We start from the raw sequence: 18,234 nt of genomic DNA on the forward strand, positions 1-18,234 counted from the left end.
TAACCAAGACCGAATAGTAGTCTCTTAAACAGTAACAGTCCGTGGGTAATGGTTACCACACATCGTTTATCAAACCTTCAGTACACAGGCTTCCTGACATGTTTTTGGCCCTGAGCAGGATCTGCTCTCTGTGTGTGTGTGTGTGTGTGTGTGTGTGTGTGTGTGTGTGTGTGTGTGTGTGTGTGTGTGTGTGTGTGTGTGTGCTAGGCGGGGTATCAACACGGTTTGTGTTTGTTTCCCGCCATGCTGCAGGACTGGTCGTTTCGAGTTCTGCCTTGCCTTTAAAGGCCTTCCTACTGCGGTTGCTGCGGTAACCACCTTATTTGGACTGCCTTCTCTAAAATTGAGTCTTGCGTTTTCGTCCTGGATTCCAAAGCTCACACACAAAGCACTGATTATTCCCAAGCAGTGAACTGACTGGGGCTAAAAAAAGGAGACAGTTCTTGAATGAATGCCATAGTTTTCTCATGAAGCCCATTGGTTGAGTTGGCATGTCACTGTCGTTGGTGTTGCGAAGCCCAGTTTGGACACACAGTCTGTTTGATTAGCTCATCACATGGCTGGACACACAAGAGGTCAACTACCAATAACTATGGCGCTGTTGACGCACTGTATAAGTAGGCATGATTCATAAACTGTGATGGTGTGAATTTGACAATGGAGCGCAAACAAGTGGATTTCAAGAATTATAAGACCTTGAGCGATGTACTTAATATATAATTGTGGACTCACCAAAGGAGAAACACTTTGTACATGCATTCCCACTAAAAGTTAATGGTGTGGCGTGTAACACAATATGTTAGGTCTGCCTTTACAAAGCCAGTAAACCATATGCTGCAGCTCTTAACATTCCTTCCAGATTGAGGCCTTGAGTGAATTACCATACATCGCCTTTTTGCAGACCATGTCCAACACTAACGCTCCACACACACACACCATGTCCTACACACAGACAGCCACCCTCAGAACGGACTCACTCAACCATCCCTTTCCCAGAACACAGGAATGCTAGTTCTCAAAACACACTCATCACATTGCTTTCAGTTCAGCCTTTCTTCTGCTTATTCCATTCAGGAGTGGGACAAAAAGAGAGAGCAGCAAAGCTTAGCTTAATTAAATTCAGTTTCCAAATATGTCTGTGGATGCTGGCTGAGCTGCTTGTCCTCTGTCATGGTTGTTTATCGGGTTGGATCTCTGGCCAAGCCATTGGAACAGTTAACCAAGCTCTACTTTACTGTCACAATTGAAAAACAATTCCTGAGAAGCAGCATAAATGCAGTTATTTATTTAGGCCACACAGACTGCAGTTAACATTTCAATGATTCATTTTCAACAGTATATGACAAAAAATGGTCAGTAATTGATGTATGGAGGGGCACATCAGGCAAGTATCTCTTTAGCCAGTGGGAGTGTCAGTAATGGCATCCTATTCCCTACATAGTGCAATACTTTTGACCAGAACACTATTGGCCCAGACAAATCCTATGACTTTATTTTGCAGACTTCTTTTTTTGTTCCACTTTTGAGACAAACTGCTTTTCCACTCAGAGCGGTTACAACAGTCTGTAGAAAACTGTGAGACATCGATTCAGGCAGAGGGCTGCTTTCCAAAAGTCGTCTCAGAGACATCCACTGTGGCTAAAGCCTCATAACAGAATATTTAGAGTAATTTTAGGTCTATATGAATAATTTTAATATACAACCAAGGCTCAGTGACGTTCCAATTCGTCGTCATAAAATGTACAAGACTAGCGTGCCCTCCTAATGAAATCAAAAGTCCTGCAAACCAGTTAGTATTAAAGGGCAAATGCCAATCAGAATAACAATGTGGAAAAATACTTCCTGCTTCAGGCATGTCATTTAATTCTGGTTCAATTACATTACCAATTTATATAGAGGAAATTTGATAAAAGATTGGAAGACAGTGCAAATAAAGTTGACAATGGACTATTAAAGCTTGGAGAACCAAGGAATAGGCTTTATTTGGAACATACATTTTTGCTTAAAAAAAAATAATTACATAACAGAGGACAGGCTGCGTCTGAAATAGAACCCTATATAGTGCACTACTTTAGACCAGAGCCCTGGCTAAAAGTAGTGCACTATATAGGGAATAGGGTGCCTTTTCAGACACCACACTAGTTTATAATGAGCGACATGGCAATAAATACAGTGGGAATGGAGGGTGGCTATAAGAACATGAGACATGGCACAATAAGACTAGCCCTACTGTATGCATCTGGTCTAATGGAATAGCCATTAGAAATTACTCTGCGCGATTTTAGGAAAAGAAATGGTGCAGTAATTTGTATTGAAACCTACCAAAAAATTTAAACAGATGAGATGGCCACTGGTTACTCTGAGGCTCACTCAATTGTATTGATATAAAAAGGTAATAATTGGTCCTTTTAGGTTGGCAGAAAGCAAAGCAGTCGGTGAACTAATTCCTTTAAAGGGATGATATGATCAGTAAAAGAAGTCTAAGGGATAAAAAAAAAGTGGAATGGTTGCAAATGCTACAACGTTGGCTAAATGAATCTTTACTTCACAGTGTCCCATACTTCATAATGTAATAGTATAATAATATTATAATATAGCATCTCCAACACTGCATCTCAGCACTACGCTTTAACTACAACGGCATGACCCCTACTGCTCAAATGGAAGGAGAGTTGGGGAGGAGGTGGAGAAGGAACGCGCTCAAGACAATATTTATCTCTTATGCTTCAATAAAAAAAAATTAAAAGATTAGCGAGGATAGCAAAAGACTTGCTCTGTTTGTCATCGATAAAATACACTGGTTTAATACTGCTCCGTCTAGCGGTCGTTGTGGTGTTAAGGTGGCGCCGGATTAACCTGGTCCCAGATCTGTTTGTGCGGTCTTGCCAACTCCTATGGTCTTTGGCAAGACAGCACAAACTAATCTGGGACCAGGCTAGTGCCGGATGGCCCCGGACAGCCCTAATAGTCGATTCCCTGGTCGATGTTGTTGTAGTGGGCCACGTCGCTGTAGTTGTCCTCTTCCTGATAAGCCACTGGGTACTCCTCCCCCTCTCCCTCTTGGAGGAATTCCTCTGCCTGATAGTCACTGTCGCTGATCTCAGAGCAGTTGGTGCCCGTGCCTTGGCTCCCGTTGGTATGTATGACGGGCTCGGTGGGCGAGCCGCAGTACTTGGGGTCGTACACCTGGCGTCCCAGGCCGTACGCACTCATGCCTTTCTGGGAAGCCACCTTGTTGGTGCCCATCTGCAGGGAGATGGTGGAGTTGTCCACTGGATGCACCTGCTTATTGTCGAAGATGTCCCGACGTGTTCCCGGGCAGGACATACCGGCCTGCGGGGGAGGGGAGAGGGAGAGAGGGCCGGGGAGGGGTACACTTTAGGAGCTTTCCAGGAAAACAGTTGTTGACTTGGATTGTCTTCAAGACAAACATACTTATCATGTATCATCAACCATGTGATTATGGCGATGTGCAATGAAAAGCCATGTGAAGTCTCCATCATATTGTACACTAGATCCCATTGCTCTCTGTTACATTCCCTTGGCTCTCTTGAAAGTAGTACTTGCTAGCTAGTTCCTTCCATTACATAGGTTCCATCGAGGTTTCAACAGGAGAAGTGGACCCCTGTAAATGCATCAGTGTTTGTTCTACCCATAGACATTCACAGTGTTTATATACATAATTGGTTATACCTGGCTGGCTCCTTTGTTGGTACCCATCTGCAGACTGATGGTGGTCTGGTCATAAGGCTTGTCTGTCTGGGACCTTGGGTCGTAAAGATGTCTTCTGGTCCCATATGCTGTCATACCAGCCTGGCTCGCACACTTGTTGGTCCCCATCTAAAATACACAGGAACATAGCTGAATAGACGTATTACACTTACATTTTAGTCATTTAGCAGACACTCTTATCCAGGGCGACTTCACCTAGTTAGTTTGGGGATTAGAACCAGGTTACTGGCTCAACGCTCTTAACTGCTATGCTACCTGCCGCCCCACATCTATTACAAGCGATTGAAGAATCAGTTAAATAAGCTACATACAAAACATTAATTAAAATCAGGATGATTTTCATTGGCGAAACATTGAAAAGGTATAATAATGAACACATTTATTATTATTATTATAGTCACATCCAGTAACAGAGCCCAACAACCTGTGGCTGTTTAAGCATCAGCATGTCTTACCTGCAGTCCGATGACACATTGTCCAGCCTTGATCTTATCGTCATCAAAATGGCGTGTCTGTTTGTCTGCGTATTTCACACCAATGTCACACGATGTGTGCATGCCTTTGGTCTTTGCCTGTGGAAGAAGACAAGAATGTGGAAATATATTGATGCTACAAGTCCCTTGGAGAGAAGGAACCCTATCAGAATCTTGGTAACACTTTACAGTAGGTGTCAAAGTCTTTCTCCCAGTAGACACCAACTGTACAATAACATGTCTTGTATGTTTAAAAAATAAATGAAAGAAGTCTTTCTACCCCCCTGGGTATCACACTCACTATGCTAGCAAGGGAGAGCAATGTGCTCTGGACTTGGGTCATGTTCCCGTTCTCAAACAGGTCGTTGGCCTCGAAGATGTCATTGGGCTTCATGCCGTAGGCCAGGATGGCTTTGATGAAGTTACCAAGGTTCTCCAGCTGGGGTAACATAACACAGGTTACAGATATAAATAGATTGAATAGAGCTGGCACGATTCCCTTCTGACAAGACAATAATATATTTTCTACATGCTACATTTCTATCAGAATGTTCTGTGACATTACATCCTCCTGATGGGCATAGCATTAATACTTTAACGGTATTAATGAGCTGAACATCCACTCTTTTGTCTTTGTGCTTTCTTTTTAAAAAAGTGTTCATATTATTACGGAAGATTGTGTACTCTAAACTCCATACATGGAGGTTTAGGTTAGCCTACCTTGTGCCAGTTCAGTTGTGAGTGGTTAATTTTCTTTACCGAGCCAGGTTGCAGTTTGTTTATCAATCTAAGAAAGAGAGAAGGTCAGTCTATCAAATCAAATCTGATTGATCGCATACACATTTTGCAGATGTTATCGCGGGTGTAGCGAAATGTTTATGCATCTTACACACACATTCAGTTTAAAGTGTTCAAGTTTAATGTAAAAAATATATATTTAATTATTGGGGAGGAAATATGCTGAGGACAATATCTGCAGTATTCAACTGTATTCAACTGAATATAAAACAGACAAAATGCAAATCACCACATCAATCTGTGGATAGTGACTGGAGTGTGATTGATTACTCATATGTAAAATCCTAGTCAGTCTCCACTCGGCAAACATTAGCTGCAGATCACAGCATAGTGTGGAGGGCGCACACACACACACACACACACAGCAATGTCAACCCTCTGTGTTTACTGCAGAGCTGACGGTGACAGACACTTACTCTCCCAGGATGACTCCATCCTTTAGGCCCTTCTGGAAGTTCTCGCCAATGGCCATCGCCGTCACCTCCTCGATCCAGAACCGAAGCTCCTCCTCCTTTTGCATGTCATATTTGCCTGCGATCTGAGAAGGTGAAAGCACACAGTGGCTTAGTAAAAGTTATCGGAGAACCTAGAGCAACATCTTCTATATTCAAGTCTGTACCACTGATCAAGCTACAGGCTTGCATGGCATGTCTCATAATGTCCTTTGACATTGTAATAAAAACCAAAAAGTTTTACCCATCGAGAAGATTGTAAGAAGTTGTTAGCAAGCTGGGCTTTTACACATGTGCCCCAAATGGCACCCAATTCCCTATTTAGTGCACTACTTTTGACTAGAGCCCTGGTGAAAAGTAGTGCACTATAAAAGGAATAGGGTGTCATTTCAGCAGAGTAAGTACTGAGCTGTGGGGTAAATCAACAGGCTGGGACTGGGGGGGCTTAAAGCTCAAAATGTTGACCTTCTGTCTGGAATAGCATTAAAGCCCAGACGTTTTATTTTATTTAACGAGGCAAGTCAGTTAACCTCTACGGGATCGGTGTCCCCCCACATGGGATGGTTGAGCTAATGTAGGCTAATGTGATTAGCATGAGGTTGTTCGTAACAAGAACATTTCCCAGGACAGACATATCTGATATGGGCTGAAAGCTTAAATTCTTGTTAATCTAACTGCACTGTCCAATTTACAGTAGCTATTACAGTGAAAGAATACCATTATATTGTTTGCGGAGAGTGTACAGTTATGAACTTGAACATTTATTAATAAACCAAATTAGGCACATTTGGGCAGTCTCGATACAACATTTTGAACAGAAATGCAATGGTTCATTTGATCAGTCTTTGCACACTGCTGCCATCTAGTGGCCAAAATTGAAATTGCTCCTAACCTGGACTAGTACATTGTGACCTTTTGCTTGCATTTCAAAGATGGAACAAAAAAGTGCATGTTTTTTTCTTTGTATTATCTTTTACCAGATCAAATGTGTTATGATCTCCTGCATTCATTTCACATTTCCACAAACGTCAAAGTGTTTCCTTTCAAATGGTATCAAGAATATGCAAATCCTTGCTTCAGGTCCTGAGCTACAGGCAGTTAGATTTGGGTATGTCATTTTAGGCGAAAATTGAAAAAAAGGTTCCGATCCTTAAGGAGGTTTTAAGAACAAATTTTTAATTTACAATGAAGGCCTAACCCAGACAACGCTGGGCCAATTGTGCGCCGCCCTATGGGACTCCCAATCACGGCCGGTTGTGAGACAGCAGGGAATTGAACTAGGGTCTGTAGTGACACCGCTAGCACTGAGATGCAGTGCCTTAGACTGCTGCGCCACTCAGGAGCCAAAGTGATTTAACTAAGTGATTCATGTAATATAGATTGTTGTTAGAACCTTATTGGGTCAAAACAAACAGTAAGGACGTAAACCCTTCTAGTGAGTCCCAACGTTACGTCAGAAATGCTTTCAGATTCCCACGTCGGCTTCAAAGCCAGTGTGAGAAAAAAATATACCCAAATTCACGTTGTTCATAAGGGAGCTCATGATGCAACCACGGTTTACTGAGAATTAAAAGAGAAGCTATTTTCGAGACTGACAGACACTTGCCCAAATGAAGACACTTAAGGCCATTAGTGTGGTCCGATATAGTTTTTTCTAGAGCACATTAATCCTGGTCTATTGCCAGGAAAAGAAATGACAATAATCTATTTATTGTGGTCTTGTGTTTTAGGGACAGTCCGTTCTCCCAGGGTCAGCTCACTAAAATGCTGGGTAGCTAATGTGCACCAGGACACAGCTCCAGAGAGGAAGTGATGCTATTGGCATCATGGCATGGACAGTAGCCATCGGAGGAAGTGTGTGTGTGTGTGTGTGTGTGTGTGTGTGTGTGTGTGTGTGAGAATGTGAAGCCAATTACAATAGCATGCTCCTCTTCTTCTCCCACTGCTTCCTCTCCATTACACACACAACATGAGAAGTCAAGGGCTTGGAAACCTCCCCCGCTGGCTCTCTGGAGCATTTACCATGCTCAAGGCTTCAATTGCCAAACGCACACTACAGAACACATGCGGAAGCAAAAACTCATTAAATGTAAACAGAGTCACTGGATCTGCTAAAAATGGAAAGGCCTACACTGAATGTGTTGTAATCTACTGTAAATGACTAAGTACTGTACTGTCAATTACCCACAATTGGATTGCACAATGCCATGGAACTTTTCCAGGTCCTTTCTACAAATGTCAAACTACTGAGTATATTTAACTGTGCTTTGCAGCTACAGTCACCCATTAGTTCATATTCCATTGTAAACAAACACTTTAACATTGGCCTATGTCCTATGAACATGGGCTTTTAACAAGTGCATCTCACAGTTCACACGGAGTCAGTTAAACAAACAAACTCATCTCTTGAATCTAGTCAAAGAGGAAGAAGACCACAGGAGACAAAGCATCTTGCCTCCATTCCACTCCTCACATTATAGTCCATTCTTTGTTTCACCTTTACTCTACAACTGTAGCTTATTCCCAGTGTGCTGATATTAGCTCTTTAGCACCACATGTTAATGCTGGGATTCAAGAGGGATGCTATATGTAGGCTATGTAGCAATGTAAACCAGGCGTATTGAAAGCTAATAAAGCCATTGGGGTAATGACAGCCTTTTAGTACTACTATGTGAGACTGAAAGCTTGAAGCCCATAAACTTGTAGCCAACTTCTTCCCCCCTATTCAGCAGAGAAAGGCTTGTTTTCATTTAACTACAGTTTATCACCCCCCCCCCCCCCCCACACACTAAATCCTGTCAGCTGGAATGTGAAGGCCGTCACCAGAAAGACATGCCCTCTCTGAAGCGGTGTACGTGTGTGTGAGAGAGAGAAACGAGGCCCTGTTCTCATATAACACACAAAGGCAAATCTTCAAACGTGCCTCCATCTTGTAAAAGGGCCAAAGTGGTGTTCTAGTTGCAAAACATGACTCAATGAGAGGACTGGGATGGAGTGGAAGGGTTATAGAGGAACTTGTCCATCCCTTCTGAACAGCTTGACAGCACACTGTCATTTACAAAAATTCATCAGAGGCTTTTTGTGCCACTGACTGACAGCAGCTGAAGCCAAACCATCACCCGAGAACACAGAGCCCTCAGAGAGAAATCACGGAGGATTAGAGAGAGGAGAGATTTCTCTTTCTTCACTTCTCTCTCCCAGCACAGCAGTACTTCTCTAGGAACACTGCCAACTCCCCCCAGTTCTCTTATGTCTTGGAGTCGTTAAAAGGAAAGCTTCTGAGGAGAAATCTGGAAAGCTACATGGGCTAAACCCCACTGGAATTGAACCCCAGACAAGCCCATCTTCCACAACCCAACACTGTACTCCAAAGCATTTCCTGATGACGTTGCAGAACCTAGAAAACATCTGGACGGAGAAGAAGGTTTAAAGGGAGAAAATGCCCCAGAAGTCCAACACGATCAATTCAATATAGGCTAGATACACCACTGTTGAGGCAATCGTTGTATAAAATCAATAACATGCGTATCATCCAGTCTGGTATTGTTTCTCTTTGAAACAATTTCTAGTAAAAGGGAATTATATAGTCATGAAGTTCCTTACAATCAAGTTATCAGTCCCATTTATACAATATCTTATAGAATTGAGGGCATCTCTAACAGGGAACTTGACAGATTCTATGACCAGAATGACCCCCACTTGATTAATTATTTGTTCAATCACACACATGACGAAGTATTGAACAAACAGTCCAGCTGGTATTCATTCATATTTAACCACTATCCGTTAGCTCTGAAAACGCTCAGTAGACCACATAAATGTGAAGTGATTGGCTGTGCTATAAAATGTGTAGTGAACTAGAAATGTTTACATATAGTTTGGAGCCTTAATAAAACCAATCACTGCACTAGGCCAAATCCTAACTTGAGCCTTAATAAAACCAAACTTGAGACATGTGGAAAGAGCCTCTGATGTTAATTAAGCAAGAAACCAACTAACAATAATAAAAAGTCCAACAGATTCAACAATCATACATTAAGTCTTTAACATGTTGTTACAGACAATAGTGTTATAACAAAGAAGTGCACTAGCTAACATTAGCCTTCATCAAAGTTGAACATGTCAAGGTTGGTGAAACAGCCAGTGTCGATCTTGGGGATGTGAAAGTTAAAAAAGCTAAACAATGGTTTCAGGAAACGAGCTCAGTTTCTGTTCACCCCAAAACAGCATCTCGGGGGTTAACGCAACAAAACAAGGAATTCAGGAATCAGTCTCACTGTGAAAAGAAAATCCAGCCGGAACCATTGCAGGGAGGGAATTGTCTCCTGTCAGCAAATAGCAGGGGAACACTCCAACCCCCAACACTTCTCCCTGCAGCGCTCCCCCACATTGATAGTAATGGTACTGTGTTTCACTATTAAAAAGGAGGGGGGGGGGGGTTGGAGTCCTCCACCACATATCTGGGTCATGTTCATTTGGCACCAAAGCATAGAAAACAGACTAAAACATGGAGGGACTACCTGGACTCATTTTTCATGTTCTGTTTCAAAGTGTTTTTCTATGTTGTGCCCGACAGAACATGATTATGGTGTATTAAGACCACCACTAGCCCGACTGCCCTGTTCTCCTAATTCCTCTCCCTAGCCCGGGAAGCCTGAGATGGGCCTCATTCAGCCAACCCCTGGCTCCTATCCAGGGCCCCCTGCCTGCTCCAGGGCCACTAGAAAAAACACACATTGAGGTAGAGGAGAGCAGAGGACATGGACAGAGCTTGCATTGTTTTGTCTTGTGGTTCCAAGACTGCACGTCTGCAATCTCTTTCCTGCCAAAGATTCAGCAGAGATATACAACCAAATACTCTGTTTGCTTGAGGAACCAACAACTCGCCCACCCAAAGACTTCAATGGAGGGAAAAAACAAACAAGGCAGATTCAGACCTACATGAATGGCGAGGCTTTGTAGCCCCACTATCTACGATCAACTATTTTAGCAAGCATGTATTAGTGAGTAATCAGATAAATGTGATGGGATCTCCTATCAGACCCGGCTGGAGAAAATATAATATTTACTACTGAAACCCTTTGGGTGAGAAACAAACTGAACATTAAGTCGTTTTTTTCTGTATGGAAATCTTTACTTCTGAAACCTTTGGGCTGAAATGAAAACAAACTCAACATGAAATTCTCAGGAGGGCTATAGGCTACTTGGTGGTAACCCAACGTCTTCGGACCTCATTAATACGACTCCCTCTTTCACACAGCAACGGATTCAGCTAAATCTCTACCCTAACAAGAGCAGTCAAACTCTAAGTTCACGACCCTCCAACTGCCGTAGGAAAGATATAACAGATGTGAGTTCATGTGCTCCCAGGCTCCAGAGGGAATTCCTGCTCTATTTTACAAACACTTGAGAAGTCCCAGCCCAAAAAAAACACCAGTTAGTCAGTCAAACATTTGGTCAACACTTCAACCTGAGTGGCGGTGACCCCTTGGAAAGCACTGCTGGCTTGTTTGATTACAAATAACTAACGTGGTGGTTTGACTTTATAAACAATATGGGCTGAGGAAAGTAACTTTGGAACACACTGACTGGTCCAAACATTCAGCTTTTTCTTACATAATTCAAGCAGGAAAGGACATCAAGTATCATTAATTTAAAGTGCGTGTGTGTGTGTGTGTGTGTGTGGTTGAATGACAGTTGCTGGTCATCTTTCGACGTTAGCAAGCATTTACATTGGAAACGAAGCTGCTTTCCATTTCCCCCTTTCAGAATGCACTGGAAATTTATCACAATTAGCCCTCAAATAAAGCATGTGTGTTGGCAGCCACCCTGGAAAATATCAGAAAGCACACACGCATTAGAAGAACGAGAGCTAACATCATTTTAATATTTTCCCGGCTGTACTAGTATTGCTCATCTGATCCTGTCAAAGTTCAAGAGATTACCTCCCCTAAAATCTTTTCATACCACCACAATGTGAATGAAAGTACAAACGTAAACAGGGGCAGTAGGTACAGTTAGGAGACATGACGCAGTAGCCTAAAACTGTAGCCTGTCTTGAACCACTTTGTGGATCAGATGGACCACAACACAAGAGACAACAGAAACTGTGCTAACTAAGGAATGAGGTGGTCTGGTCTCATTAAGGCATGAGAAACAGATGGTTTGAGCCACAGGATTTTAACTCTGCTTGGAACCACAGCTTAATGAATTTATACTCGTAATATCCCATCTTCAGGCAGAGAGAGACCTCTCAAAATGACAAATCATAGGAGAGAGAGAGAGCACCATAGCTCAGTGAATTAGAGATCTTTCAGACTGGGTTGTTTGTTGCCGGTTTCCAGGTTCCAGTTTCTCACGTTCAGGAAGTGTAGCAATGTGAGGCTAGGGGATGTTGGTAATAGAGAGGGATCATTGAAAAATTCTAAGCATCTCTGACATGCGACTTCCAAAGAAGCCCGTACAATACGAGTGATTGCATGTATAGTTTCCTCCAGTTTAGTTTCTGCAGTGTGTATTTAATCACAGCTTGATAAATTCACAATCTGCTGGAGTGTTTGACAAATTCCTGACTTAGTGTGCCAAAAGTTGACATAGAAATCTGTCACTTGAAAGCCAGCCAGTGCAAGGCAATGTATGAATGGACTGTGTAGGCTACTCTAACAACACTGGGTATGTTTGTTGATGATCTCATCGTTCTGCAACACACTTAAATACAGTAACCTAGATTCCACTGTGTTGTTCACAAGTTTTTGTGCTCCCGGTCAATTTCTCCTCAAGGTTTGTTGAAAAATATCCATTATCATCCCTCTCTAACTGGATTTTCACATCATTGGCCAACAGTAGGCTATGACAGCCTGCTTATCTTTTATCAGGAGAGAGAGAAACCTTGGCTGGCTTCTGGCACCACTGCTATCAATTAAAACCGAGACAGGGCAGATAGAAACTGTACACGAGACACAGTTTCATATAAACATTACACATGGGCCTGAGTAGGCTATGCTCCTTCGGCCTTGACTGTCCTGTTTCCGATGGATAGGCTGATCGACGATGTCATTATTCAGTCATTTCCTACAGAGGGACAACTTCGGTAGCCTAGGCCAATGTGTTATGAACCAGTGGGACATCAAATCAAATTGTATTGGTCACATACACATGGTTAGCAGATGTTAATGCGAGTGTAGCGAAATGCTTGTGCTTCTAGTTCTGACAGTGCAGTAATATTTAACAAGTAATCTAACAAATTCACAACGACTACCTCATACACACAAATGTAAAGGGATGAATAAGAATATTTACATATAAATATATGGATGAGATGGCCGTGTGGCATAGGCAAGATGCAGTAGATGGTCTAGAATACAGTATATACATATGAGATGAATAATGTAGGATATGTAGACATTAAAGTGGCGTTATTTAAAGTGACTAAAGTAAGGTATTAAAGTGGCCAGAGATTTGAGTCTGTATGTTGGCAGCAGCCACTCTGTTAGTGATGGCTGATTAACGGCCTGATGGCCTTGAGATAGAAGCTGTTTTTCAGTCTCTCCGTCCCAGCTTTGATGCACCTGTACTGACCTCACCTTCAGGATGATAACGGGGTGAACAGGCAGTGGCTCGGGTGGATGTCGTCCTTGATTATCTTTTTGGCCTTCCTGTGACATCGGGTGCTGTAGGTGTCCTGGAGGGCATGTAGTTTACCCCCGGTGATGTGTTGTGCAGACCGCACCACCCTCTGGAGAAACTTGCGGTTGAGGGCGGAGCAGTTGCCTTACCAGGCGGTGATACAGTCCGACAGGATGCTCTCGATTGTGCATCTGTAAAAGTTTGTGTTTTAGGTTACAAGCCAAATTTCTTCAGCCTCCTCGGGTTGAAGAGACGCTGTTGCGCCCTCTTCACCATGCTGTCTGTGTGGATGGACCATTTCAGTTTGTCCGTGATGTGTACGCCGAGGAACATAAAACTTTCCACCTTCTCCATTACTGTCCCGTCGATGTGGATGAGGGGATGCTCCCTCTGCTGTTTCCTGATGTCCACGATCATCTCCTTTGTTTTGTTGAGTGTGAGGTTATTTTCCTGACACCACACTCCGAGGGCCCTCACCTCCTCCCTGTAGGCCGTCTCGTCGTTGTTGGTAATCAAGCCTACCACTGTAGTGTCGTCTGCAAACTTGATGATTGAGTTGGAGGCGTGCATGGCCACACAGTCATGGGTGAACAGGGAGTACAGGAGAGGGCTGAGAACGCACCCTTGTTGGGCCCCAGTGTTGAGGATCAGCGGGGTAGAGATGTTGTTTCCTAACCTCACCACCTGGGGGTGGCGCGTCAGAAAGTCCAGGACCCAGTTGCACAGGTCGGGGTCGAGACCCAGGGTCTCGAGCTTAATGACAAGTTTGGAGGGTACTATGGTGTTAAATGCTGAGCTGTAGTCAATGAACAGCATTCTTACATAGGTATTCCTCTTGTCCAGATGGGACAGGGCAGTGTGCAGTGTGATGGCGATTGCGTCGTCTGTGGACCTATTGGGGCGGTAAGCAAATTGGAGTGGGTCTAAGGTATCAGGTAGGGTGGAGGTGATATGATCCTTGACTAGTCTCTCAAAGCACTTCATGATGACAGAAGTGAGTGCTACAGGGCAATTGTCATTTAGTTCAGTTAGCTTTCTTGGGAACAGGAACAATGGTGGCCAACTTGAAGCATGTGGGCACAGCAGACTGGGATAGGGATTGATTGAATATGTCCATAAACACACCAGCCAGCTGGTCTGCGCATGCTCTGAAGACGCGGCTAGGGATGCCGTCTGGGCCGGCAGCCTTGTGAGGGTAAACACGTTTAAATGTTTTACTCACGTTGGCCACGGTGTAGGAGAACCCTATAGGCTTTGGTAGCGGGCCATGTCAGTGGCACAGCATTGTCCTCAAAGCGAGCAAAGTTGTTGTTTAATTTGTCTGGGAGCAAGACGTTGATGTCCGCGACAGGGCTGGTTTTCTTTTTGTAATCCGTGATTTACTGTAGACGCTGCCACATATGTCTCGCGTTTGAGCCATTGAATTGTGACTCTACTCTATACTGGAACTTTGCTTGTTTGATTGCCTTGCGGAGGGAATAGCTACACTGTTTGTTTTCGGTCATGTTTCCAGTCGCCTTGCCATAATTAAAAGCGGTGGTTCGTGCTTTCAGTTTTTCGCGAATGCTGCCATCAATCCACGGTTTCTGGTTAGGGAAGGTTTTAATAGTCAGTGGGTACAACATCACCGATGCACTTGCTAATAAACGCGCTCACCGAGTCAGCGTATATGTCAATATTGTTGCCTGAGGCTACCCGGAACATAACCCAGTCCACGTGATCAAAGCAATCTTGAAGCTTGGAATCTGATGGGTCAGACCAGTGTTGGATAGACCTGAGCACAAGCGTTTCCTGTTTTAGTTTCCGTCTATAGGCTGGGAGGAACAAAATGGAGTCATGGTCAGATTTGCCGAAGGGAGGGCGGGCTTTGTATGCATCGTGGAAGTTAGAGTAGCAATGGTCCAGAATGCTACCAGCTCGTGTCGCTCATTCGATATGCTGATCAAATTTAGGAAGCCTTGTTCTCAGATTAGCTTTGTTAAAATCCCCAGCTACAATAAATGCAGCCTCAGGATATATGGTTTCCAGTTTACATAGAGTCCAGTGAAGTTCTTTCACGGCCTGTTGAGGTATCTGCTTGGGGGGGATATACACGGCTGTGAATATAGTCAAAGAGAATTCTCTTAGTAGATAATGCGGTCAGTATTGATTGTAAGGAATTCTAGGTCAGGTGAACTAAAAGACTTGAGTTCCTGTATGTTGTTATGATTACACCATGAGTCGTTAATCATAAGGCATATACCCCCGCCCTTCTTACCAGAGAGATCTTTGTTTCGGTCAGAGTGATGCGTGAAGAAACTGGGTGGCTGTACCGACTCTGACAACATATCCCAAGTGAGCCATGTTTCCATGAAACAGAGAAAGTTACAATCTCTGATGTCTCTCTGGAAGGCAACTTGTGCCCAAATTTCGTCCACCTTGTTGTCTAATGCAGTGTCACCAACCGGGCGATCATGATCGACTGGTCGATCTTCAAGGCATTCCTAGTCGATCAAACATTTCTGTAGAAAAGCCAACGATAAAGACTTGCGCTCCTTTTTGTTTTGAGCTGTTGGAGGTAGGTGCACTTGATTCAGAAGCCCTGTGCACCGGGTAGTCAGTGCTCCCATTTTGAACCATTTAAAATGTCTGAAAAGACAAACTCCACCACCCAGGCAGACCGGGAGATCTGTGGCTAAATCAAGTGTGCCATTGCTGTGGCTAAATCAAGTGTGCCTTCTGCGCTGGCCAATCGGATAGCTGATATCACTGTGCCTACAGTTTCCACAACCCCAGCCAAAACAAAACTTGATACTAGCCCGTCTCCCGAGTGGGGCAGCGGTCTAAGGCGCTGCATCACAGTTTTGCGGCATCACCATGGCCTGGGGTTCGATCCCAGGCTGTGTCACAAATGGCCGTGACCGGGCGGCCAACAATTGGCAAACGTTTGTCCGGGTTAGTGGAGGGTTTGGCCGGGGGGGACTTTACTTGGCTCATCGCATTCTAGCAACTCTTTGTGGCGGGTCGAGCGCCTGCAAGCTGACCACGGTCGTCCGTTGAACAGTGTTTCCTCTGACACATAGGTGAGGCTGGCTTCCGGGTTAAGTGAGTGGTTGTTAAGAAGCGCGGCTAGGCGGGTCATGTTTCGGAGGATGCATGACACGACCTTCGCCTCTCCCGAGCCTGTTGGGGAGTTGCAGCGATGAGACAAGATCGTACTTGGATAACATGAAAAGGGGGGTAAAATTACACCATTTTTCTTTTTAAAATATCAAATAATTTGATACTAACCTACGTAAGAGTCATAACTTGTAATACCTTGAGCAAAGAGAGACTGTCAAAGAATACAGCAGAGATTCTGTTTTTATGAGTGAGTTCATGTCTAAGTGATTTGAGAAAGTGTCTTGCTGTTTGGGGCAAGTTTCTCAAAAATGTTTCACAAAAAAAGGTGTCTTTTACATCAAAAATAGAGATTTGGTGGTTACATTTCTCTCATTTATATGGGCTAACATTTGGCTGAAACACAATTTCAGGATTGTGGCTTTAAACCAGGGCCCGACGCGGTAATTCACCTCTCATTGCATTTGTTGTTTAAGTTACACTAAATAACATCTCTGACTGACAGAGACAGCTGTGCAGTTACAGTGTAGCCCCCATTGCCACATTTAAATGTGGGGGCATAGCCTACCCATTGCCCATATGCTGCAGACTCTAATGATGTCAGTCTTATCAGTGAGCTGGCTCATTTGGCTCAGGTCAGTTAAAACAGCAGTTTATTTGGCTCCTAAAATGGCTATTCGTTCAGTAATAACCAATCTCTAATGTAAAACCTACAAAGTTGCCTAGCACTATTTCAGATCTTGACATGGGAGTTCAAATATCCTACAGCTTTACCTGACGAAATTATTAGGCGGCCTGAAGAAAAAAACGAGAAAAAAACAACGCACTGCATAAATGTGTGGACCAGAAAAAGTCTTTCACCTTACTATTGTTCCTGCAGTGAGGAATTATAATATTCAGAGAATGTTTTTATAACTTTTCTGCAGTTAATCGTTGTCTGGAGATTTAAAAAAAAAGGCTCTTTCACAGACGCGATTCGGTTCCTGACGTTAACTGTTAAAAAAAAAAAATATTAAACGTTCGAACGAACCATTACTAGCGAACTCCTCCCTGTCCCACTGCTACAAACAATGCATTGGGCTTAGTTGGCTTGCACTCATGCTACTTCCAGTGATTGTTTTTACTTAAGTGTTTTCAAAAATAGTTGGTAAACTTTTAATTAATGTGTGAAACTTGTTTTTTTTTCGTCTAAATTTCTGTAGGGGACAGTCCCATATGAAAATGGCCCTTGTAGCCTATTAATCATAACCAAAGATGATCTGCCATAACAGTGCATCAAACTATTAAACCAAGGACGACTCACATGTCCAACTCTGTAGCCCAGCAGCAATTGGTTGGTTCAGTTGGTTTATCCAAAACGGCAATAATTTACAAACCAAAATGTGGTTATAAAATAAACAAATGATTTACTTTTTAGTTCTTTACTCACTTTGCTTTTCACCTCTGCTGATAACCCGTAGGCTGGTCCCTTATTGAATGAAGTCATATTTGTTTTAGATTTACAACCAAAGTCAATATCCACTGCTACAAAGTAGCAAAAACGATTCCTTTCGGGTTACTTTGTATCACACAATGAACAGCGTAGTTCGGTGTCCCGTTCAGTCAGTCCAAAGGAGGAGTTTAAATCCGTGCAAACGAGTGGACTGTGAGTATCGCAGAGGCTGGTCGGACTAAAACTTCTCACTTCAATACCTCATTTTTGTTTGGAAAAAATTTCGCAAGACCATTGACGGAGCCTTCCGAGCCAATCAGAGGAGCCGATTCTACATACCTCTCCCCATTGTTGGAGGCTGCTACTGTAGCGCATTTCTACGGAAGATAATGATGTTAGTGATTTTACCAGGCACAAGCTATCCTCTGTTATCTGTTTTTACTGTCCATTTCGTTTGACATTTGATGTCTAATGATGTTGTTGGGGCTACAAACTTCACTGATTTACACTGAAAAAGGAAGGCAATTAAGCACAGCATAGGCTATAATACATCTTTAGGTAAGTAATAGGTTTCATTTAATTGTTTGATGATTTGTAGGCTACTAAAGGAAACCAAACACTG

General features: G+C 43.3%; 1 protein-coding gene across 1 annotated transcript; it reads right to left on the reverse strand.

The window, feature by feature from the left end:
- Nucleotides 1-1,950: 1,950 nt before the first annotated feature.
- On the reverse strand, nt 1,951-17,873 carry LOC120027812 (calponin-3-like). The gene is made up of 7 exons (XM_038972857.1): nt 17,610-17,873; nt 5,420-5,541; nt 4,926-4,992; nt 4,507-4,644; nt 4,188-4,304; nt 3,694-3,840; nt 1,951-3,333 (listed from the first exon to the last, which is right to left on the reverse strand). The coding sequence occupies exons 1-7, from the start codon at nt 17,664-17,666 to the stop codon at nt 2,962-2,964; spliced, it is 1,020 nt and encodes a 339-aa protein (XP_038828785.1). The 5' UTR covers nt 17,667-17,873; the 3' UTR covers nt 1,951-2,961.
- Nucleotides 17,874-18,234: the final 361 nt, after the last annotated feature.

This window comes from Salvelinus namaycush, chromosome 33, assembly GCF_016432855.1.
Source record: "Salvelinus namaycush isolate Seneca chromosome 33, SaNama_1.0, whole genome shotgun sequence".
NCBI classification, from domain to species: domain Eukaryota; kingdom Metazoa; phylum Chordata; class Actinopteri; order Salmoniformes; family Salmonidae; genus Salvelinus; species Salvelinus namaycush.

Coding starts and splice junctions, on each gene's coding strand:
- LOC120027812 (XM_038972857.1), bottom strand. CDS start 17,666: ATGACTTCATTCAATAAGGGACCAGCCTACGGGTTATCAGCAGAGGTG. Junction 4,993..5,419: donor GATGGAGTCATCCTGGGAGA/GTAAGTGTCTGT, acceptor TCTCTTTCTTAG/ATTGATAAACAAACTGCAAC. Junction 4,645..4,925: donor CACAACTGAACTGGCACAAG/GTAGGCTAACCT, acceptor ATGTTACCCCAG/CTGGAGAACCTTGGTAACTT.